Source organism: Apus apus, chromosome 11 (genome assembly GCF_020740795.1).
Source record: "Apus apus isolate bApuApu2 chromosome 11, bApuApu2.pri.cur, whole genome shotgun sequence".
Taxonomy (NCBI): Eukaryota; Metazoa; Chordata; class Aves; order Apodiformes; family Apodidae; genus Apus; species Apus apus.
Window position 1 is genome coordinate 18,459,162 of NC_067292.1, and position 23,468 is coordinate 18,482,629.

The 23,468-nt window shown below is 50.9% G+C and overlaps 1 protein-coding gene across 2 annotated transcripts; it reads right to left on the bottom strand.

Annotated features, from left to right (window-relative positions):
- Positions 1-1,914: 1,914 nt before the first annotated feature.
- Positions 1,915-21,792, bottom strand: BBS2 (Bardet-Biedl syndrome 2). Of its 2 annotated transcripts, none has more exons than XM_051629233.1 (17): positions 21,595-21,792; positions 19,566-19,793; positions 19,083-19,208; positions 18,743-18,805; positions 17,955-18,032; positions 15,362-15,466; positions 14,398-14,484; positions 13,007-13,142; positions 10,228-10,367; positions 9,367-9,511; positions 8,629-8,800; positions 7,519-7,648; positions 6,536-6,667; positions 5,441-5,578; positions 4,492-4,604; positions 3,249-3,397; positions 1,915-2,322 (listed from the first exon to the last, which is right to left on the bottom strand). In XM_051629233.1, exons 1-17 carry the CDS (start codon positions 21,709-21,711, stop codon positions 2,216-2,218), a joined length of 2,166 nt encoding a protein of 721 aa, XP_051485193.1. In that variant the 5' UTR covers positions 21,712-21,792; the 3' UTR covers positions 1,915-2,215. The 2 variants fall into 2 exon arrangements, with proteins under 2 accessions (XP_051485193.1, XP_051485194.1); XM_051629234.1 differs by lacking the exon at positions 21,595-21,792 and adding an exon at positions 20,325-20,841.
- Between the last annotated feature and the right edge of the window lie 1,676 nt (positions 21,793-23,468).

Sequence of the window (23,468 nt, forward strand, 5' to 3'; positions counted from 1 at the left end):
TGTGCTGTGTTAGTTGGGTTTGTTTTTTTTTTTCAACTCCAAACTGGAACTTATATTGGGACATTGAAAGTCACTGTTGCACAGATCCCTTCTTGGGCAGGTGTCCATCCAGCATGGAACTTCTGCAGTGTGGGTCCCTGGCAAGAAAGGGCTGGAGGAGGAAAAGATTGCCCAGGAGGAGGGAAAGATCCCTCAGGAGGAAGGCAAGGGACCCCCAGGAGGAGAGGAAAGGAAAGGGCCTCCCAGGAGGAGAGGAAAGGAAAGGGCCTCCCAGGAGGAGAAGGAAGGAAAGGGCCTCCCAGGCCTTAGTCCTGGGCTGCATCCTACCCCTGGGGACTGATCTCCTGGGGCAGGCTCAGCTCCCATCAGCTGGCTGCTGCACACCAGCCAAGGGCTGCTTCACCTCAAACAGGCAAACCTGGGATCAGTTCAGCTTACAGGAAAGGGATTTTGCACTTGGCAGAGGTAAAAGTTGTTCTTACTGGAAAATCAATGTCAATTTGTTGTCAGAAACGTAGCCAGAAATCAGCCTGCTCAGAGGTCTGGACTGTGACTGAAGGACTGACCTCAGTGCCAAGAGCAAAACAGAGCTGGGACTGGAAGTGCCTGGTTGTGTAGCCTTGAAAATCAGGCTGCTGGGAAAGCTGCTCCTACCAGAGCCACTCTGATCCTTGAACAGACTGGGTCCATGGAAGCGAGCACTAGGATTTTGAGCATAAAGAACAAAAGCAGAGGTTAAAGCAGTGGGAACAGGTACAGCAGGTGGCAGAAAGCCCAGCACTTCTGCCAGGAGACTGTTCCATAGTCAAGTCTCAAAGCTCACTTGCTTAGAACAGCATGGGTGGCTCCTCCTGTCTTGCCAAGAGGCTGCATTTGCCTAACGACCAGGTTCTTCAAAGGGCTGAGCTGAGCTCCTGCTGCAGATGAGGAGGCAGAGCTGTGCTTTGAGCAGCCCAGCTCTCCATGTTGAAGGGGCTGAAGCAGCAGCAAGGGGACATCTTGGGGGTTAAAACACAGCAGGAGTGACATCCCCCGTTCAGAGGGTTGCACACTCCCCAGCTGCTCTGGAACCAACACCAGGTTTCTGGCTTTCATTCAGGGGGAGCAAGCACAGACAGACCAGTTGCAGGACACAAAGAGCTCCAAGAAGCTACCCAAGAACTTCACAAGGGTGGGCTGTCTCCTCCCCACCCCCACAGCCTTCACTGAGCCACACACTGGCAGATGCAAGGAGCACCAAGGCCCACCCTCTGTCCTCTGCAAGGTATTTTTAGCTTGTAGAATAAATTTGCTTTGGCAGCAGTTCTAAAATCCCTTCAGATCTGAGATACAGCCTTCCTGAGATATTTTAATCCAATTCTAAGACATCCCACCATGAATAAACAGGTTTGAGCCAGGAGCCAAGAGATTTTTCAATACCTCTTTTCTTTTGATCCCTTTAAGCTCTTGGTGAGCAAGCACAAGCTTGGGTGTGTAGTTTGGTTTTGCTGTTCCTGAAATGCACCCTTGCCCACCCCAGCATCTGCAGGTTGGTTTTCTTTTTCCAGCAGCAACAGGGAACCAGGAGCTGGAAGCAAAACCTCCTGCAATCCAGGTGTGGGGAGAATGTTGGATATGGAACAGACCACTTCCTACCTGTGTGGATGGTGGAACTGGGTGGCTTCCACAGATCTTCTGGCTTCAAAGGAGCAAGGAGATGTTATCCCTTTGGTGCTCCTAAGTGCACAGAATTGCAGTTCACCTAGAGTGCAGCACATCCTGCAAGGAAACCCAGGGTTCTCTGACACAGGGAGTTGAAAGTGCTTGGTCTGCACAAGAGACTATTTAGCAAAACCAGAAAAGGGGTTTGGATTTGGTTTGTTTTTCAACAAATCAACTTCACCAGACACATCTCCCCAGCTAAATCAGACCAAAAGCAGTCAAACCAGTCTATGATTTAATGGAAAAGGCCTTAGCTACAAAATATATTAAAATACATAAATAAGTTACTGTAAGAAAAATAACTGTTCCAAGGTTGTACCTCTGTCTTGCATAAATATCTGCACTTAAGCTCTGATGCTTTCTTCACAAAGCTTGCTCTTCTTTGGCCTGCATAACAACACTTCTTGCCTGATGGCTTCACTAAAAATGCTACCTCTGCAATTATTTCACCCCACAGGAGGGCAGGGGGCTGTGGAAACTCTGTCCCTGTGCAACTGCTGCTCCTCCTGCCATTTTAAGAAGAGGCAGTTCCCACACACATGATCCTGAAGAGCATGTTGAAGTTGTTGCTTCTGATTGCATCCCTGCAAGCACTGATCACTTGGGCTTTGGGTTTGCCAACTGGAGAGGGAAAAAACAGGAAAGAAATTAAAATCACTTCAGTTACTCAGTAAGAAACTGATAAAAATACCTACTAGGTCTGGTCTCAAATTTAAGAGGTTTTTCTTTAAATATTTTTAAAAACACACTGAAGTGTCACATTTTTACTAATATGTAAATAAAACCTTTTCTTTGAAGAAGAGCTTTTTGCAGCACTATGATCATAGAATCCCAGACTGGTTTGGGTTGGAAGGGACCTTCAAGATCATCCAGATCCAACCCCCTGCATGGGCAGGGACACCTCCCACCAGCCCAGGTTGCTCCAAGCCCCATCCAACCTGCCCTTCAACACTGCCAGGGATGGGGCAGCCACAGCTTCCCTGGGCAACCTGGGCCAGGCTCTCACCACCCTCACACCAAAGAATTTCCTCCTCATGCCCAACCTCAATCTCCCCTCTTCCAGTTTTAATCCCTTCCCCCTTATCCTCTCACTGGGTCTCACTGTTGCTTGTCTACTATGACAGAGCTTAAAGGGCTTGTTGAAAGGGAAATGCTACAAACACACAAAAACCATCTCCTTTCTCCAAGACCTCCAGAACTAGTAACACAAACAGCCTTGCTCAAGTTGATGGGTTTTAAAAGCAGAATTATAATTGAAGATCTGCAACACTGCTGTAAGCACATTTTCTAAATGGTGTTCAACAAAATTAGCAGTTGATTTACCACTGCTTTGAACTGTCCTTTCCTAAAGCTGTGATCCCAGACCATAGAGGACACTCCCAGCTCACTGTCACTTGGCTGACAAATGAAAAGATGACTTCTACTCATTTAGCTTCAGGCCCCAAATTCCTCAAGTCATTCAATTAACCCAGGTGGCCTCCAAGACACCTCTTCTCTACCTCAGTGGGGTCCAAGACTCCCTGTCCCCTCCCAACACCCAGACTTACCCCTTAACCTCCCAGCCCTCTGGATGGCCTGATTCACAGCTTTCAGGTTATTCAGCAGCTCTGTGTGGTTGTTGCAACGAATTTTGTACTGATTGATGAGATCTCTGTTGAGATCATACAGCTCACTGTACCGGGTCTTCATGTTTTTCCTGGGGGAACAATCAATCCAGTTATTGGCATCCCTGGACCAGAAAGTCATTCCTGGTTTATCAGTATAAAGGTGAAGGACCATTTCTGAAGTTATTTTACTCAGCAACTCAACAAGGAGATGTCACTTTCCCCAGTGACAGTAACCACACCCTGCACTAGCTCAGACCTCCTTGCTGCTGCTCTTGACAGTACAGGCAGGACATCAGCAGGAGAACACAGCAAGTCAGAGTGAAAGGACTGACACCCAGACTTTCTTGGTGTTCTCAAAGGTTCACACATCACAGAGAGCTTTTATTGCTATCTTCCCTTATTGTACCTTTGTAAATTATCGTCTTCATAGAATCAGAGAATGCTTTGGGTTGGAAAAGACCTTAAATATCATCTAGACCCAACCCCCTGCATGGGCAGGGACACCTCCCACCAGCCCAGGCTGCTCCAAGCCCCATCCAACCTGCCCTTCAACACTGCCAGGGATGGGGCAGCCACAGCTTCCCTGGGCAACCTGGGCCAGGCTCTCACCACCCTCACACCAAAGAATTTCCTCCTCATGTCCAACCTCAATCTCCCTCTTCCACTTTTAATCCCTTCCCCCTTGTCCTCTCCCTCCCTGCCCTTGTCCCAAGCCCCTCCCCAGCTTTCCTGGAGCCCCTTCAGGCACTGGAAGGTGCTCTAAGGTCTCCCTGGAGCCTTCTCTTCTCCAGGCTGAACACCCCAACTCTCCCAGCCTGTCTCCAGAGCAGAGCTGCTCCAGCTCTTGCATCATCTCAGTGGCCTCCTCTGGACTCTCTCCACATCCTTCTTATGTCGAGGGTTCCAGAATTGGACACATCTTGAGGCTGATTCACCCCACCAACCCCACACTAAGCCCCCACACCTCTGCCCTTTTGTCTTCCTCAGACTGTTTTGCCTCCGGAAGAACAAGCCAAGGCTCCAAGAGAGCAAAAGGTACCAATCCTCCACACCAAGAGCTGTCACTAGGCAACCCCCGTGCCACCCCCGACGTTATTTTGTGCCCTTCTCTGCCTGAAACAAAACCAAACCAAGAGTGTCCCTTCTCTATCCCAAGCCCAGAAGCCAAGCAGCAGCTGCTCACATGTCTCCCAGGAGCCGCGCGTCCTCGGCCTGCACCAGCGCGCTGCGGATCAGGACGGAGCGCTCGGCCATGTCAGCAGTGAGCTTCTGGTTCACTGCGTGGTGCTCGTCCACCTGCCCAAGGCAAACTGGCATCAGGAAGGGCCCCTGGCACTCTGGGCACACAGGTGATTGGTTTCAGCTAAAGCCAGTGTCTAGGAAGTAACAGCCCAACAAGCTAGGAGCGCCCCTAGGACTGTCCTCCTCACGCCCTGGTGATCTGGAAGGGGATGGTCAGGCTGAGCTCCAGACCAAACTCCCTGATCCAAATCTTCAGCTCAGCCTCCCAGGCAACATATTTACTTTAGAAGCATAGAATCCCTTCTGGTTGGAAAAGACCTTTAAGATCATCAAGTCCCAGTCATTAACCCAACTCTGCCAAGGCCACCACTCACCCATGTCCCTCAGCACCGCATCTGCATGACTTCGAAATCCTCCCAGGGATGGTGACACCACCAACTGCCCTGGGCAGCCTGGGCCAGGGCATAACAACCCTTTATGTGAAGAAATTTTTCCTAATATCCAGCCTAAACCTCCCCTGGTGCTACTTGAGGCCATTTCCTCTCGTTCTGTTACTTGTGAGAAGACTCCAGCACTTGCCTCTCTAGCACCTCCTTTCAGGGAGTTGTAGAGAGCACAACAAGGTCTCCCTTCAGCCTCCTTTTCTCCAGACTAAATAGTCTCAGCTCCCCCAGCCACTCCTCATGATTCTGCACAATCAACTGCTGGGGATGAAAAGCTTGTTCCACAGACCAAAGAGCTGAGGGTGTCCCATTGTCCTTTGGGCAGAACATACAACAAGCCACAGCTGGCTGATTTCCAGGAAGTTAGAGCAAGGTAGAGATCTCCTCACACCAGAGTCCCCAGTGACTGCTCAGCTGCCACTTCAGACAGGCCTGATGCCTCCTCACCTTGACCAACACCTTCCGCAGCTCCTCGAAGTATGCTGGGAAATCTGCTTCCACCTGCAAATCCTCAATGGCCAGAAAGGAGGCCATTGACTGGATAATGTCACCAGCCAGATCAATATCATCCGTGTGGATGGAAATCTGTCAGAAAGGAGAGAAAGCACCTCAGTGCTCTTCTGTGCCCAGGCATCTCCTAGAACTGCCCAGCAGGACTGCCTCTCCAACAGTGACCCAGGCTCAAAGCACTTCATTCTATCCAAATCACAGAATCCCAGGCTGGTTTGGGTTGGAAGGGACCTTCAAGGTCACCTAGGTCATCCTAGATCCTGCATGGGCAGGGACACCTCCCACCAGCCCAGGCTGCTCCAAGCCTCATCCAACCTGCCCTTCAACACTGCCAGGGATGGGGCAGCCACAGCTTCCCTGGGCAACCTGGGCCAGGCTCTCACCACCCTCACACCAAAGAATTTCCTCCTCATGTCCAACCTCAATCTCCCTCTTCCAGTTTTAATCCCTTCCTCCTTGTCCTCTCCCTCCCTGCCCTTGTCCCAAGCCCCTCCCCAGCTTTCCTGGAGCCCCTTCAGGCACTGGAAGGTGCTCTAAGGTCTCCCTGGAGCCTTCTCTTCTCCAGGCTGAACACCCCAGCTCTCCCAGCCTGTCTCCAGAGCAGAGCTGCTCCAGCCCTCCCACCATCTCCATGGCCTTCTCTGGACTCTCTCCAGGAGCTTCCTGTGGCATGAGCAAGCTCTCTAGCTTTCAGCAGATAAGGAGACACTGATTTCAAGGGGCTTTTACTAAGGCCTGAGGCAAAGAGGCATCTGAGCACACAGGACCAGTGCAGAAGTTACAGTTACATCTAAAACCACTCCGTGTGGGAACAAAAACCTTCCTGCAGATCTACAAGCCAAGCAGTTTTCTTCATTAACAGGCCCTGAAATTTTACCCACTAAGAGTGAAGAGACCCAGAAGTTTCCAAAAACCTCTTGAAAACATGGTTACTTTCTCTGCCTGTCCAGTTGTCCTTCAACTTTCCTGCCTCACATTGGCACCACCCTGAAGTTTCACTGCAGGGTTCCCCTTGGCCAGCAAGGTACTCACCTCTCCACCAGGCTTGATTTTGATGCAGAGCTGACCTGCATTCCGAAGGGAAGTGAAGCAGACCTGAAAGGAAGCACTCTGAAACTCCACATCCTCTGGTAGCAAGAAGCTCTGGTTCAGCCACATAACAATCTTGCAAAAAAAACCAAAGGAAAAGCATCAGCCATCACCTGTGTGGGAAGCCTGGAGAACCACCGGATGTCCCTGAGTGTGATGTGCACCAGGGTCCTCTGTTCAAGCTCCCTTGGGAATTTTATTTCCTACATTTCATCCCCTAAACCCATGTCACAAACTTGTTTAGAATAAGGACAGTTGACTCCTTGCTCCAAAACTGAATATTCCTCAGGAAATCAAATCCAAGAGCCAGAGAGCACAGCCCAAGGCCAAAAGAAAAGCCCCGAGACCAGAGAGAGCTGGGAAGCAAAGCTCAGTTCTGCTCCAAGCTACAAGAAGGTTTTGTTTCATCTTGGTTTTTGCCTTGGCCATTTGGTGCAGTAAACATGTAAATCTGGCAGAGCCCTACAGTTGGGAGGGAAATGATCAGCTCTAACTACTGCCCCACCATTCAGATCTGCTGGAACCAAAACTACAGCACTGCTGCTCATCTGCTGTGCAACCTGAGCTGCTGTCCAGGCACTGGGCTGCCTTCTCCCTGCTCTCTGCTCACTTCCAAAATTCCTCACTCACTACAGGCCTCCTGCCTCTGGCATTCCAGCAGCCCTCACACAGATAGTATCTGAAATGCCTCATGATCTCAGGCCATTAGCTCCTGCAGGAATTCCTGAAGCAGGGAATTGCCACCATTGAGGCATCTTGTAAAGAAGGAAATAATAAATGCCCGAGTCAAGCTGTAATACAGAGACTCCTAAAGCCAGCAGGGCAGTTCACTGCATAATTTTTCCTTAGCTATTGGAAATCTCAAGCTAATTCCAAACCCTCCACCCACCCAGGGGTGGGAAACAGGCAGCAGAGCAGGAACTCACCCTCTGGGACCTCTCATTTGTTGTGCAGTTCACAAAGCTCAGGGGCTCCGTGGCCGAGTCCGGGCTGCTCAGAGCATACATGGAGAAACGGGGAAGTTGCCTTGTCAACTCAAACACATGGAACTGTGTGCTGGAAAAAATCCGAAGGGAAAACAGGACCAGTCACCAGGGATTCACCTCTGGTTCTCCTTCAGCTGGCTGCTGACAGCAGCAGCTTACAGCTATGTCATCACCTGCTTCCTATTTCCCAGGAAAAACAACACCGTGGACGTTGTAAATTCCAGGCTTCCCACATCCCAATTGTTTAAATTTTCCATGATACTTCCAATGAAAATATATTCCCTAGGCTAACACACTTGGGATTTTACTATGTGATTGGATCTTTTCTTGACAGGTTCAGTGAAGTCTCACTAAAAAGCAGTAATAGAGACAAACAGAGAAAAGCAAAAGGGAATTCAGCCCCGTCTTGTTTCTATCCTGCTAGCTGGAATCTGTGCCTCCCTGTTGAGGGAAAGGAGGCTGCTTCCTGATTCTGGAAGATGTGAGCAGGGAGAAAGTTCTTTTCAAGTGTATGTGAAGAGACATGTTCTTTCTATGGGAAACTGGAGAAGTGTTGTCTTGGAATCAATCTTGAAATCACTTTCTAGTTGCCCTGAAGACAAATGGGTCCAGGGTTACTCCATAGCTTGGCAGACACCACCGTGTCTCCAGGCTTCCTCAAGAACTTGGTCCAGAGCAGCCACCATTCAGGGCCTGGAGAAGCAGCCACTTGGAGCTGGCAGCTTAGACACAGCCTGTCTCCCCCTGCACAGCCCCACAGGAAGGCACTCCCGGGACAAGGTATGCTGTTCCCCTACAGGTAACGCTGGAGCACAGCAGGTCCCAGTGACTCCAGAGAGTTCAGGTTGTGGCTGGAGAAGAGCTCAGCACCACAGGTGCCAGTGTTTTTAAGAAGGAATTCCAGCTCTCCTTCCAGTAACACAGAGAAGTGGGGCACCAGGGAATTAACAGCAAGCTTCCCAAGGGACAAGCAGGAAGCCACATCACTGCTCTTTCCTGGCCTTACAGTTAGATTTGGAGACCAGGAGAGATCACCGACACAAAACTCACCTGTTCCTGTAACCCACGAAGGCTTTGATGTGCAAATCCACAGGGACATCTTTGGGTGGAGTGAGGGGAACACGAACACAACCAGAGAGGTTCTGGAGGCTGGGGTGAACCACATGGCTCTCTCCTTCAAAGATGCCCTCAGCAAAGATCAGCACAGCACGGATGATTGTGTCTTAGCAACAGGAGGAAAAAGCAGTCCCTCAATGAACAGCTGGTCCTCTGGCAGCAAACCACCCCCGTGTGCAGGATTAAGGACAGTCAACTCTTTACACCCCTCCTGGGAACTGTTTAAAATGTTCCAGGAGACCAGCAGGACCACATTTGGACCCCAGTGCATCCTCAGCATGCCTGCTGCTAGGTGGTTTTGGAGTACTCCCAGTGCTCCACATGAATTCAGTTGTGGTCCAGCTGCCTTCATGCAACACCCTCACTACCACAGCCACAGGTTCATGTTTAGAGTCAACACCAGGAGTGTTGCAGGGATTACCAAGCCTCATTTCACCCAAGTTCAACGTTAATTGCCTTGGAAAATAACACATAACAAGAAACAAATTCCATCAAACTCCCCTCCCCTGAAACCCATCAAAGGAAGCCAGTTTGATTCAAAACTCTGTGAAAGGGAAGCAACCACAAAGGGGAAATTACAGACAATAAAGGGGAGACAGGCAAATCATCAGCTAAATTTAACTCCAGGTTTGCATGAATTTACATGGAATGAATGTCAATGGTTCCACTCACCATTTGTGGTGGAAATACACAGCTCCACATGGGCAGACTGGCTGTCAGAGCCCAGATTAACTGAGAGGGCTGTCTGGAGTTGGGTGTTTGCTGGAATCACACCTCTCTGCCCATCAGCTTCCTTCAACTGAGCGTTCAGTTCAGCCTGTTGCAAAACACACACCCCTCAGTGTCAGAATGGCAAGATTTTGCATTCAAGCAACCTAGAAAACACACACACAGGTCAGTGTTGGGTTTTTTTTCTTGCAAAAGGTTGTATCAAAGCCCTTCCCAGACACTCCACGTTGCTGTGAGCAAGGATCAGGCACGGAGCTGCAGCCACCTGTGCTACAATTTGCTCAAGTCCTTTCCTGTCAGCTCTGTCCCCAAACCTTTATTCAGAAAAGCCCTTAACATTTCATTCATTTTATGCACAGGCTTAAATAATTCCATGGTGTTCATTTACTACTTCTTCAAGATCTTGATTTCTGCACCTTCACCACCAAGCCACAAGTGCTCCTCCTGGCAGTGCTCCCATTCACCTGACCCTCTCCAACACTGCTCTCTGATCCCCCAGTTGGTTCCTGCAGTGAAAATTCCAACCTGCAGTCACAAAGCACAGGGCTGAAGAGAATCCAGCTCCAAACACAAATGTTCTGGCAAGCTGAAGAAGGAGCAAGGGCAATGTTACTTATTAAAATACAAACAGCAAGTCCTGAACTTGCAGAAGGACCAAGGTAGATGCAGAAGGAGGAATCCCCAGCAGACAATCTCTACCTAAGAGGTTCAGCTCTGACTTGTCTGGACTGCCTCACAACCACTTCCCAGATTACTCACAAGAGAAAGGTGTGTTTTGGCCTTACAGATGGTTTTCAGTAGTACCTTGGCATTTTCCTCATAATTTCTTAATTCCAGCAGCAGATTTTGTTTCTTTTGACTAAGTTCTCGGATCAGATCCTGCTCAGCACTTGTATCCATCAAGTTTCCTTTCATCTCCTCACCTCCTGGCAGGTAACCTCGGACTGCACAGAAACAAAACACACCAAACTTCAGCAAAACCTTGCACAGCCCTCCCCAAAACTTAAGTTTCTGTCACAAGAACCCCTTGTACCACCTCAGCAGCAGACACTGATCCTGGTCTTCAGCTGGTACCATTCAGGTACCAACCTGAGCATTGATTTATACCCACAGATGCTTTTCCTGGTGATCAGGACAAGAGAATTGCACATTTTAAAAAAAAAAAGGTGAATTTCCAGCCTGTCTTCAGGCTGTCTTCACCTGACCAGACAAGTGTAGCACCTGGTCCTTCTGCAAGAGGATTCCCACTTCAATCATCCTTCCAGGTGCTTAGGCAAGTTTGCAATTATGCAAAATTAATAAAAATGTGGACCTGGGTTTCCAGAGCTGGTCAGAGGAGTTGCTGATGTCTGAAGGTGACTCTAAGTCACTGCTAATCAGCCAGTAAACAAGATTTACCCACATTTTTCCCTAAATCAAGGGATACTTCACTTCAAGGGGTAAGACCTGTTTCCCAGCAGCCCAGTGGAGCATAGATGTATGGAAATAATCTCCACCTGCCTGTGGAGGCAGAAGAGATGAACAGAAGATGAGACAAAGATGATTCTGCTCCAGGGCTGTGTGTTCTGGGTGCAGCTGACAAGGAAAAACAGAGACAAAAATCTTCTATCTGTGAATATGCTGCCCATGTAAGCTCAGGAGAAAGTTGCAGGGAACTTGACCAGGATTTAGCATGTAGAGTGTTCTCCAACAAAGGGACCCATGCTATTAATTCTGGGTGAATCACTCCTTTAAAATGAGAGCAAGTAAGAAAATAGACTGAAGACTAGAAAAACACCTCATGTGAAAGGATGCTGGCCCTAAACAGAACTCTAGTGACTCTCTGAGGATGCATTGTCCATAGTGAGAGCACAAAGGGGAATGGATTAAAACTGGAAACTGGATTTAGGTGAGACACGAGGAGGAAATTCTTTGGTGTGAGGGTGGTGAGACCCTGGCCCAGGTTGCCCAGGGAAGCTGTGGCTGCCCCATCCCTGGCAGTGTTGAAGGGCAGGTTGGATGGGGCTTGGAGCAACCTGGGCTGGTGGGAGATGTCCCTGCCTATGCAGGGGGTTGGATCTAGATGATCTTGAAGGTCCCTTCCAACCCAAACCGTTCTGGGATACTCTGATATAACCCCAAAATCAGGGCCAGTACTATTTAAGGATACCTAAAGGCTCCAGCCTAAAGGGATCCCTGTTGTCCCAAGGCTTGTTTACAGGGTGCTCACCAAAAGGGCACAATCATGTTTGGTGATTTAACCTACCCAGCCCTGCTAGGCCAAGGTATCTTCCTGACTCTGCACTATGTTCCCCTCTGGTGAGCCTGGGAAAAAAAAGCTTTCTATGCTGAAGCCCAAGAGCAGGACATGCCCACAGTCAGTCATTAAGACAGAGAGCAGAACACTGTGCTATTTAAACCAGGACAGGCTTTTGTTCCAAAGGGGTTGTGCCAGACCTGCCTGGCTCAGGCCACTGACGCCAAGCACCTGGATAATCACACCAGTGTCTTTCCTGGAGCCAGCCCTGTGAATCTGGCCTGAGCTTATTGAAATCATCTGTGATCATATTTGTTTCCACTCACTGTAACCAGGTCTGACTGATTTGACTGTACAGTGGGAGAAATCCACCAGCTCTCCAGTCCCAGGATAGCATTTTCCAGGATACAAAGGGCCTGTTAACATCTAAAGTTTCTGATATCAAAATTATTCATCTTCAGAAGAAAACCAAACCACACCCCCCTAACTCTCCAAGCTCCTTTACCTTATCCAAAGGAACCAAAGAATTATCAGACAGGAAAAACTATTTCCTGGACATTCACCTCTAATAATGTTGCCTGAAGAGCCACAGTCTGTATTGAATCATAGAATGGTTTGGGTTGGAAGGCACCCTAAAGATCATCTAGATCCAACCCCTGCATGGGCAGGGACACCTCCCACCAGACCAGGCTGCTCCAAGCCCCATCCAACCTGCCCTTCAACACTGCCAGGGATGGGGCAGCCACAGCTTCCCTGGGCAACCTGGGCCAGGCTCTCACCACCCTCACACCAAAGAATTTCCTCCTCATGTCTCACCTCAATCTCCCTCTTCCAGTTTTCATCCCTTCCCCCTTGTCCTCTCCCTCCCTGCCCTTGTCCCAAGCCCCTCCCCAGCTTTCCTGGAGCCCCTTCAGGCACTGGAAGGTGCTCTAAGGTTTCCCTGGAGCCTTCTCTTCTCCAAGCTGAACACTGCCAACTCTCTCAGCCCGTTCTCTCACTACAAGCTCTTGTCAAAAGTCCCTCCTCAGCTTTCCTGGAGCCCCTTCAGGTACTGTGATATCGTTATCTTTGCATTATCAGGATGGGACTTTTTCCCTTACACACCTGAATTTTGGCAGCTTCTTGGATCACCATGAAACACACAACTGATGATCACAGAGAAGACAATATCCAAACTCCTGTTTGCAAAGAGTATAAACCCAAAACTCCCTTAACTTCACATAAAGCCAAGGGAATCTGGCACACAGCAATGCCCGTGGAACAGAAACAACATTTAGCTCATCTGAGATGATGTGATGTGCCTGATATTGTTGTGTGGGAGATGAATACCCTGAGCAAGGCTCTCACCTTCACCATCAATGGAACAGCAGATCAGCTGGGTGCTCCCATCCATTCTGTAATCCCCCTCCACCACTCCTGCAATTGAGGAAGCAAAGTTGTCCTTAAAGATGACCTCCCCAGTTCGGTCACTGCGTGCATCAACCTGGAACAACAAAGAGTTCCAAAGGCCCACCATGAACAGGAAAGCCAACTCCAAAAGAGATGTCAGGCTGTACCCTGAGCTGTTCACCAAAAGCCAACTCGGGTGAACTCGCAGCTCTGCTGATCCAAACACCACACACAACAAAAATGCTACCAAGAAATGACCTCCAGACAGACTCAGCTAGAAGGAACTGCTCTTCTGAGATGCTTCCCAGAGCTACAAACAAGAGGAAGGAAAGGAGGGAACTGCAAGCCTGCACTGGGAAGGTTATGTACATGTGAAGGCAGGTGTGATGGTGGGACTCAACCAGAGATAAACTTCATGCAGGATTTAGTGTCTCTCCTCTTAGCTGCAGCCCCTGTGTGGTGAATTATTTCTAGACACAAATACCCCAACCTTTAATTATCTTTCATTGGAGGAGAACAGAGAGGGGGGCTCAGTTCTGTGTCTCTCCCAAAGCTCAGGACCCAGTGTCACCCTGTCTAGGAGGCAGGGACTGTTTCAGACCAACAAGCAGGGCAGAGACTGCCACTGGGGAAGAACAGGAAAAAAAGAAAAGAGTAAAACAAGGAGAGGGTCTCTCTAACAACGTTATACAACACCTAATCCAACATAAATTACAACATATCTGGGCTCTAGGCTGCCAGTTTGATATGAAGTTAATTAAATCTCCCCAGGCTAATGAGAGTAATGAGAGGTATGAAGAAAAAAGCATGGCTTGACAAAGTATAAGCTGGCAAACTGTGTCCAGGAGAGATTTGGAAGGTAAAAGAGTCATTTCTGGTAAAGGGGGAATACCAAGCACCAGGCTTAAAAGCCTAGGTCTGAGTTGCATGGAAAGCTTTTACATCAAATTAACTAATGCTTGATTAATCCTGAGGCCGCTCTTCTGCTTGGTCTTCCCTGTAGCCTGAGAACATCCAGGAAACCTCGTGGAGGGGTATTAGCATGTGGGCACAGCTGAAGGGACAGGAGAGCTGTGGGATGTGCCATATGATCTCTGCTTCCATGGAAACCCCTGACCACACCTGAGCACTTGACTGGGAGCTGAGCAGAGGGAGCAGCTTCTCCCTGATCCTGCACCTGGCACATGCCTCACCAGCTGACAAGGTTCACTGCAATAGCTCCTCAGCCTTCCTTTTTCAGCAAGTCTTTGGAATTTTTTTGGCTGTTCTCCTTCAGGCAGCTTAGCAGCCTTGTCCAAACACAGCTGCCAGATTTACAGCTCCTCATTTTGCCCCTGATTCCAACTCACCTTCCCATTGGACCAGCCAGTGATCAACTCACACACCCCATCAGAGTTCAGGTCAAATGCATGGATGCTCATGGCATGGTTCTTAGACTAAGGGCAGAAAAAGAAGAAAAAATGAACAAATTAAGCCTGGTTATGTTTTCTATACTGCAAAAGCTTGAAACAAATAAGACACTGTATGAGGCTACAGAGTATGAGGCTTCAGAGATCACAGAAAGGAGTATCTTGTAACAGGAAGTTTGAGTCTCACTACATGGTCACTCACATCTGAAATCCTTAGCCCTTGGATTACAAATCTAGTTCACTGCTCCCAAAGGACCTGATCTTCCCTTTAAATACATTTTCATCCAAGCAGATGGTTAGAAGGCTTCAGGCAGACCTTATTGCAATGTTCCAGTCCTTAAAGAGTGACTCCCAAGAAGAGTGAGACTCCCTATTTAAAAGGAGTCACATGGAAAAGACAAGGGGTTATGGGCACAAGTTGCTCCTGGGGAGATTGCAATGGGACACAAGTGCTAAGTTTTTCACCATGAGGACAGTCCAACATTGGAATAGTCTCCTAATGGAAGTGGTAGATTCCCCCACACTAGACAGTTTTAAGTCTCAGCCTGACAGGGTGATGAGGCACCTCATATAAACTACAGTAGTACCTAGAAAGGCTGGACCAGAATGAGTCCCTGTGAAGCTGAAGCATCCCCAGTTGCAGGGTTGTATTGGTGTTTAAGCCACCACCAATAGTCCCCAAAGCAGTGAAGAAACTGAGGTGGCATTCCTTGTGCACACATCTATAAACATGCAGATTGGTAAGATAGGTAGACAGGTAAAAAGGTAGATTTGGTAAGAAAAAAAAATGACATTAAGTGCCATGCTCAGTATAAAGCTTCATCTAAGGAGTCTGGATAACATCAGAAGAAGCTGAGATGAGGAAGCCAACCCCCTGGGAGCCTTCAGCCTTGCTCAGACTCACCTTGATCCTCCAGTAACGAGATGTCTTGTCGTAAACACCGACCGTCCCGTTGGAGAGAGCGTAGCCAAAGCGACTGCCATACATGGGGCTCAGGGCTGTGATGGTCTGGGGGGAAAGGAGGCAGAGGGAAGGCAGGGAAGAGGAAAAACTTCTTCAAAAAGGGAGAACAGACTAGTCAACCTCTCTAGCAGAAGAACCACACCATGCTGAAACGCTGCATCTGCGGCAGGAAGCGTGAAACAGCAAAGCGACCGTTTTTCAAGAACAGCTGGAAAGCACCAAAGGTCCTGTAGGATTTCCTCACACAAGCTGCACTCTCAGTGTTCACATACACTCCAGCAAAAATGGCAGAACTGCCCTCAAGCTGTGTCCTTTGATCAAGTATTTCCTACCACAAGCAGCACAGCTACTCACAGGATTCCTGGGGTCATCAGTTTTAACATGTTATTAATACATCGGGGGCTCCAGGAAAGCTGGGGAGGGGCTTGGGACAAGGGCAGGGAGGGAGAGGACAAGGGGGATGGATTAAAACTGGAAGAGGGAGATTGAGGTGAGACATGAGGAGGAAATTCTTTGCTGTGAGGGTGGTGAGAGCCTGGCCCAGGTTGCCCAGGGAAGCTGTGGCTGCCCCATCCCTGGCAGTGTTGAAGGGCAGGTTGGATGGGGCTTGGAGCAACCTGGGCTGGTGGGAGGTGTCCCTGCCCATGCAAGGGGTTGGATCTAGATGATCTTTGAGACCCTTCCAACCCAGACCAGTCTATGATTATCATTGAAAACCTCCTCCAAACACACAACATTCCTTAGAGCAGCAGGAGCTGTGGCTGCTGAGCAGTTCAGCATTACACACGTTGGAAAGCCCTAGGGGTACAACTGGTGGAAAATCTGTCCCCAAGATGAGACAAAACTTAACAGCTCCCACAGTTGGACTTTTCCTGGAACACAAGGAGAACACCAGACTAGGCAGTACCTGAATAAGGAACAGCTCCAGGGAAAGAGCCAAGAGTCCTAACTCAGCCAGTTTCTCACTGCTTTTAAGACCCATTACCCTACAGTTTTCCATTGTGCTAAGGCTCTGAGTGCTTGGAAATGCAGGTTTTTCCACACACTAAGGCTAGAGATGTTAATGTCAGGAGGGAACAACTGCAATCATCTGTCTGGTCTACACAGCACAGGAGATTTCCTTAAATTAAATCCTTCCCAAGCCTCTTAAATAAATTCAGCTGACAGTGCTCCTTGATGGTTGTTGGTTTTTTTTACCATAAAACATGGTTTCCAAACCCTTTATCTCTGCTCTCACAGATCCTTCTTCAAAGGCTTTCCCAGTTTTCAAGGCTCACTCTAAACCATGAGCACTCAGTAAGGACAGAAGACCCCAAAACCAGTCAGAAACTTGACAGAATCAATAGTGTCTTCATACCACAACAGTCTATGTTCTCAGTTTCACCACAGCAAAAGGATTAAACACACAAAATACAAACCATTCCAGACTTCCAAAACAAGTACAATTCACAGTTCTGCTGCTCCCTGGATTTACTTTCCTAAAAAGGAGGGTTGAGGTGCAGCTGTGTCCTCTTAAATTAAAACAGGATTGTTAACAGGCCTCCTAAGACTCTGCAGGTGTGGATTTAAAACAATTCTACTGTGGATCTGGAAATAAATGGACACCTTTAGCTTCCCTTTAACTAGAAATCACAATATGACTCTGGTGTGGCTCCTGTACAGACAGCAGAATGTACTAGAGGCCCAGGTCTAATTCCAGCTTCCTTTCCTACAACACTGCCCAGATTTGACTCTTATAGCTCTTGGTAAGTGGTTTAACAGCTAACTAAGCCTTTTAGTCCCAACTTGGGCAGTGGGGAGACTGCAGATCTGCAAGGCCAAAGGTCTGTAACACTCTACCCTCAATGCAATAAGGGTAATTTACTCCCCTCCAAACAACCAACATTTAGGGGGGTTGATCTAGATGATGTATAAGGTCCCTTCCAACCAAACCATTCTATGATTCTATGACATGATTTAGGTGTGGGGATTTTCTCTAAGTTCTTAAGCTAAAGAGCAACTCCCACACCTTTTAATTTATCCCTCTGTAAAGCCACCTGCCCCATACTTTACTTTAGGCATTACAGCCCTGTTTAGACAACCAGTGTGTAACTCCAACTGCAATACAAACCTCTTGTTTTTCCTGGGCAACCTCCTTCTACCCTGCCAAGCACTGTCTGGAAACACACAGGGACAAATTATTTCATCATGATTGTGTCAATGCATTTGAGGAAACCTCCAGAAGACATTCCAAGGCACCAGGAGCTCCCACCACAATCCAGTAACCTTAATCACTTCTAGATGTGACTTTCAGTCAAGCACTAGTTGCTTTTCTCAACCTGCTCAGAGGTTTATAAATAAACAAAGCCAAAAACTCTGTGCATAATGAAAGACATAATTAAGCCCTAACTTCTGCAGTTCCAGCAGAACAGATACTGTGCCAAATAGTTAAGTAACTACTTAACTACACTATAAATTCAAACCAGAGAAGCTTTAGAGCACACAATACTTTCAGCTCCATCAGCAATTTTAACATTAGCCAGAAGTCCTTTACCTCTGTTTCTGACATTTCTGCCACGATCTCATCTTCTTTGAACACCCGGATGTCAAAATCTTCAGAGCCAACAAGGAGCTAGAAGAAAATAAAAGTCTACCTTAGAAATAGTTATTCAAGCTAAGGAAATAAAAAAGGACACTCTCCAAACTATTCTTTGTCTCACATCCCACCAGCAAGTTGCTTGTTACAAGTTGCCTTCATTTGAAATCAGAAAAGCAAAGGATGTTTCATCCCCCTATGTCTCTGTGAGGAAACAGGAGGGCTGGATGTTCAGTTTCTTGATTTTACCAATTGCAGGTGAAGCTGCTCAGAGCACAGCTTCTGAAGGGCTTCCTTGTACATGTAAGATGCTTCTGAGCTGTTTATCTGAAATTTGCAAAGGATTTATAGCCATCTTCAAGAACTACCACAGAGACAGATGCCTCACAACTGCTGATCACAGGCATTTCACCGTGTTTCTCCTGGTGTAGTTCAGAAAAATGAGAGTTTTCCATTCAATGGAGTCACCCAAGCCAGGCAGCACAGCTGTAATGATTCCAGAAACGCCCAATTTTCCACCCTCTGTGCAGTGCCAGGGATCAGTGGTGCTCCTTCTGCACAGGCAGAGCATTTGGGCACGTGTTTGCTGGCCCAGAGTCTGCGACAGCCACGACTTGGCTGCAGGGATCACTTGAACAGGTCGTACAAGTCAGTCACACTCAATAACCCCCACGGTTTTTTTTTAATCAACATTTCACAATGAGAGCATGAAAACAGCTGAATTCACACATAAAAGGGTTCCAAACCTCAGTTTTGCCATCCCCATCAAAGTCACAGAGGGCTAATGAACGAACATTGTCTCCAGTCACCTAGAATGAGAAAGACACTCCTCAGCACTGGCAACAGCTGCTGGAATCAACTATTTTTATTACTTCAGCTGCAACAATTGATATAATCAACATTCAAGCAACACCTGAGTGCACTGATTACTTAACCAAAGCACAGTTTAAGGTCTGAGAGAAATTCAGAAGGCTCAACAACCCAATGAATATTGATTGTATCCCCAACAAAAAATGAAAGCAAGAGGAATTAAAAGCCACTGAAACAATCTGGTAATAATATCCAAAGCATTATGTGTAGTCTTACTGTCCAAAAAAGGTCATTTCCTTCATAGTCAAAGCCCTGCAGGGCACAGTTTCCACCAATAATAGCAAGTGGAGATGAAATATCTCCCAGCTTTCCAAGAACTATGGCATTGGCTCCATCTGAAACCTGCAGAGAAACACAAAAAGGAAGAGCAGACAATGAGACAGCAAAGCAGAGAAATCAAGAAGAGCTTCCAGCAGCATCACCAGCAGTTCAGCTCAGCTCTGAGTGCCTATTCAATCTTATTTTCAATTTCTTACTACCAAAGGCTGCTCTTGCACGTGCACAGACATATAACATATTCCTACTTTTCTTTTGGAATATTCCAGAGGTTCTGAAGCCAAAATATCCTGATCACAAAGAACAGCCGAGTCATGAATGGACAAAATAATAAAAACCTGTGATGTTTAGAATGGAAAGGAAAAGAAAACAGCAAAGACACTAAGAAATAAAATCACAAAGCAGGCATTTAAATCAACTTGCCTCTCTGTAGAACAAATCTGAGTTGTTATAGACATCATAAGCCAACAAATTAGTCTGGGTTCCAACCAGGAGACAATCACAACCAAGCTGAGGGTTCAGCACTCCCGCAGTTAGACAAGTGATCCCTTGATTAATGTTGAGAAGAGAAATGTCTGAATCTTGGCTACTTTGCACCATTCTGTTTGTGCTTGTTCTCTGCCCTCGGGCATGAGGATTATGAATAAAAACCTTTAGAAACAAAGATATAAATATTATCATAAAGCAGGGGGGGGTGGGTGTTTGTGTACAAACATTAGAGGCTGTTTGGGTAATAACTGGGGAAGAAGGACTTGACTCAACCCAAATGTGGACAAAACACTGAGGTTTTGGCTGACAATCCTGTTTCCGAGTTGTTACTTAGTTTTCAACTCCACCAAGACAGGGAAATGGCAGGAAAACCCCTGCCCTGGCCAGACCCTTGCTTGGTTTGTTTCTGCAAACTGCAACTGACCAATCTTCTGGGGGAGAGGGAAAGAAACAAAAGGGAACAACAACAAACTAAACAAATTACACCCAACTGGTAACAATGTTTACCACCAACCCCAAACATTCAGCACAACTTCCTTGGTCTCTATTTGCAACACGCCTCTGGAGGTGAACATGGGCAGGTTTTAGATATATATTTATAATTATATCTATACAAAGGGCCTGTGACAAACAAGGTTTTGTTCTCTCTGCCCAATTACCTGGAGCAGAGCTGGGGGGATGACAAAATATTACCCTTAACAGCCTTTACTTTGCAGAGTCTGTCTCTGGCACCAGCCCGTGCTCCTTGTTGTTCCTAAGGGCTCCAAAATCAACCGAGTAACAAGGCTCTGCCCCATCACAGCTCAACCATCTCTGCATTTACAGCAACCTCTGCGGGTTCACGCTTCAGCCGAGGTTTTCTTTTGCTACTCAGGCTGCATTTAAACCCTCTTTCACTTATCCGGGAAGCTCAGGCAGAGCCCACGTCGTGGTTCCTGCTCCCTCAAGGCAGCTTTTCGCCCAGCTCGGCTCCCTACCAGCGCTCAGCCTGCCCCAGAACGCGGGAGGGGAGGGAGGGGTTGCTCAGACCCACGGCTTGACGCTAGAAAAACGGGGTGGGGGGGGAGTTTTCCTCGGCGATTGGTGTTACCACCGGCCCGTTTCAGCGGGCGGCATCCCGGGCGGCACCCCCGGGGCAGCAGCCGGTACCCCCAGGGCAGGACCCGGTCCCCGGGCAGCACCCCCAGGACAAGCCCTGGTACCCCCAGGGCAGGACCCGGCACCCCCGGGGCACCCAGTACCCCCAAGGCAGATCCCGGTCCCCGGGCAGCACCTCCGGGACAGGCCCCGGTTCCCCCAGAGAAGGCCCCGGTACCCCCAGGACAGGCCTCGGTCCCCGGGCAGCAGCCCCAGAGCAGCACCCCCAGGACAGGCCCCGGCACCCCCAGAGAAGGCCCCGGTAACCCCAGGACAGGCCTCGGTCTCTGGGCAGCACCCCCAGGACAGGCCCCGGTACCCCCAGAGAAGGCCCCGGTACCCCCGGGACAGGCCCCGGTACCCCCGGGACAGGCCCGGTACCCCCAGGACAGGCCCCGGTACCCCCGGGACAGGCCCCGGTACCCCCAGAGAAGGCCCCGGTACCCCCAGAGAAGGCCCCGGTAACCCCAGGACAGGCCTCGGTCTCTGGGCAGCACCCCCAGGACAGGCCCCGGTACCCCCAGAGAAGGCCCCGGTACCCCCGGGACAGGCCCCGGTACCCCCGGGACAGGCCCGGTACCCCCAGGACAGGCCCCGGTACCCCCGGGACAGGCCCCGGTACCCCCAGAGAAGGCCCCGGTACCCCCGGGACAGGCCCGGTACCCCCAGGACAGGCCCCGCTCCCCGGGAAGGTTCCCCCCCCGAGCCCAGCGCGGAGCCCCCGCCCCGGGAGGCAGGGAAGGAGGCCGGGAAGGGGGAAGGAGGCCGGGAAGGGGGAAGGGAAGCGGGGAGGAGGCCGGGCCGCCGGGCCGCGCCGCCCCCTCACCTTGCCCGCCTGCGTGGCGGCCGCCAGGCAGGGGTGCGTCCCGTCGAACCGGCCCAGCGCCACCGAGCGGGGCAGGATGGCGTGGTTCAGCTTCAGCGTGAACACCGGCACCAGCATGATGGCCCGAGCAGCAGCAGCAGGAGGAGGAGGGGCGGGAGGGAGCGGAGCGGAGCCCGGGCTGCGGCGGCGGGACGGAGCGGAACGGGCCCCGCCCGCGCTGCGCAGAGACCGGGAGGGGCGGGACCGCGGCGGGGGGGGGGCTGGGGCGGGGGGTGTGGGGCTGGGGGCAGCTGGGGGGGTCTGAGGGGCAGCTGGGGGGCTGGGGTGTGGGACTGGGGGGGCTGGGGGCAGCTGGGGGAATGGGTTGTGGGGCTGGGGGCAGCTGGGGGGGTCTGAGGGGCAGCTGGGGGTCTGGGGTGTGGGGCTGGGGGCAGCTGGGGGAATGGGGTGTGGGACTGGGGGGGCTGGGGGCAGTTGGGGGGGGGCTGAGGGGCAGCTGGGGGAATGGGGTGTGGGACTGGGGGGGCTGGGGGGGCTGAGGGGCAGCTGAGGGGCAGCTGGGGGAATGGGGTGTGGGGCTGGGGGGGCTGGGGTGTGGGACTGAGGGGGCTGGGGGCAGCTGGGGGCGGGCTGGGGGTCTGGGGTGTGGGGCTGGGGGGGCTAGGGGGCCTAGGGGCAGCTGGGGGAATGGGGTGTGGGGCTGGGGGGGCTAGGGTGTGGGACTGAGGGGGGCTGGGGGCAGCTGGGGGGGTCTGAGGGGCAGCTGGGGGAATGGGGTGTGGGACTGGGGGCAGCTGGGGGGGGGGGGCTGGGGGGCTGGGGTGTGGGGCTGGGGTGTGGGACTGAGGGGGCTGGAGGAGTCTGAGGGGCAGCTGGGGGAATGGGGTGTGGGACTGAGGGGGCTGGGGGCAGCTGGGGGGGGGCTGAGGGGCTGCTGGGGGAATGGGGTGTGAGGCTGGGGGGGCTGGGGGCAGCTGGGGGGCTGGGGTGTGGGACTGAGGGGGCTGGGGGCAGCTGGGGTGGTCTGAGGAGTAGCTGGGGGAATGGAGTGGGGGGCTGAGGGGTCTGGGGGGCTGGGGTGTGGGACTGGGGGGGCTGGGGGCAGCTGGGGGGCTGGGGGCAGCTGGGGAAATAGAGTGTGGGGCTGGGGGGCAGCTGTGGGGCAGCTGGGGGAATGGGGTGTGTGACTGAGGGGGCTGGGGGCAGCTGGGGGGGGGCTGGGGTGTGGGACTGATGGGGCTAGGGGCAGCTGGGGGAATGGGGTGTGGGGCTGGGGGGCAGCTGGGAGGCTGGGGTGTGGGACTGAGGGGGGTGGGGGGCAGCTGGGGGGGAGCTGAAGGGCAGCTGGGTTGCTGGGGGCAGCTGGGGGGGTCTGAGGAGTAGCTGAGAGGGGGGTCTGAGGGGCAGCTATGGGGCTGGGGTGTGGGACTGAGGAGTCTGGGGGGCAGCTGGTGGGGGTCTGGGGGGCAGTTGGGGAATCTGAGGGGCAGCTGGGGAAGCTGGAGTGTAAGCCTGGGAGGGCTAGGGGGTAACTGGGGGATCTGAGGGGCAGCTGGTGAAGCTGGGGGGGTAACTGGGCTGTGGGACTGGGGGGACTAGAGGCAGTTGGAGGATCTGAGGGGCAGCTGAGGGCCTGAGAGGGCAGCTGTAGAGCTTAGGGGTGTCGGGGAGCAGTTGGAGCTGGAGGGCAGTTGGAGGTGTAGGACTGGGGGGGGGGGCAGTTGCAAAGGTAAAGGCATTGGTGGGGGGGGCACTGGGGGAGCAAGGGACACCTGGGGTGTAGGGCTGGGGGAGTTTTTTGGGGGGGGCATTTGCAGGGAGATGATCTGGAGGGACAGATGCAGGTTCTGGGGGGGCAACTGAGGTGTAGAACC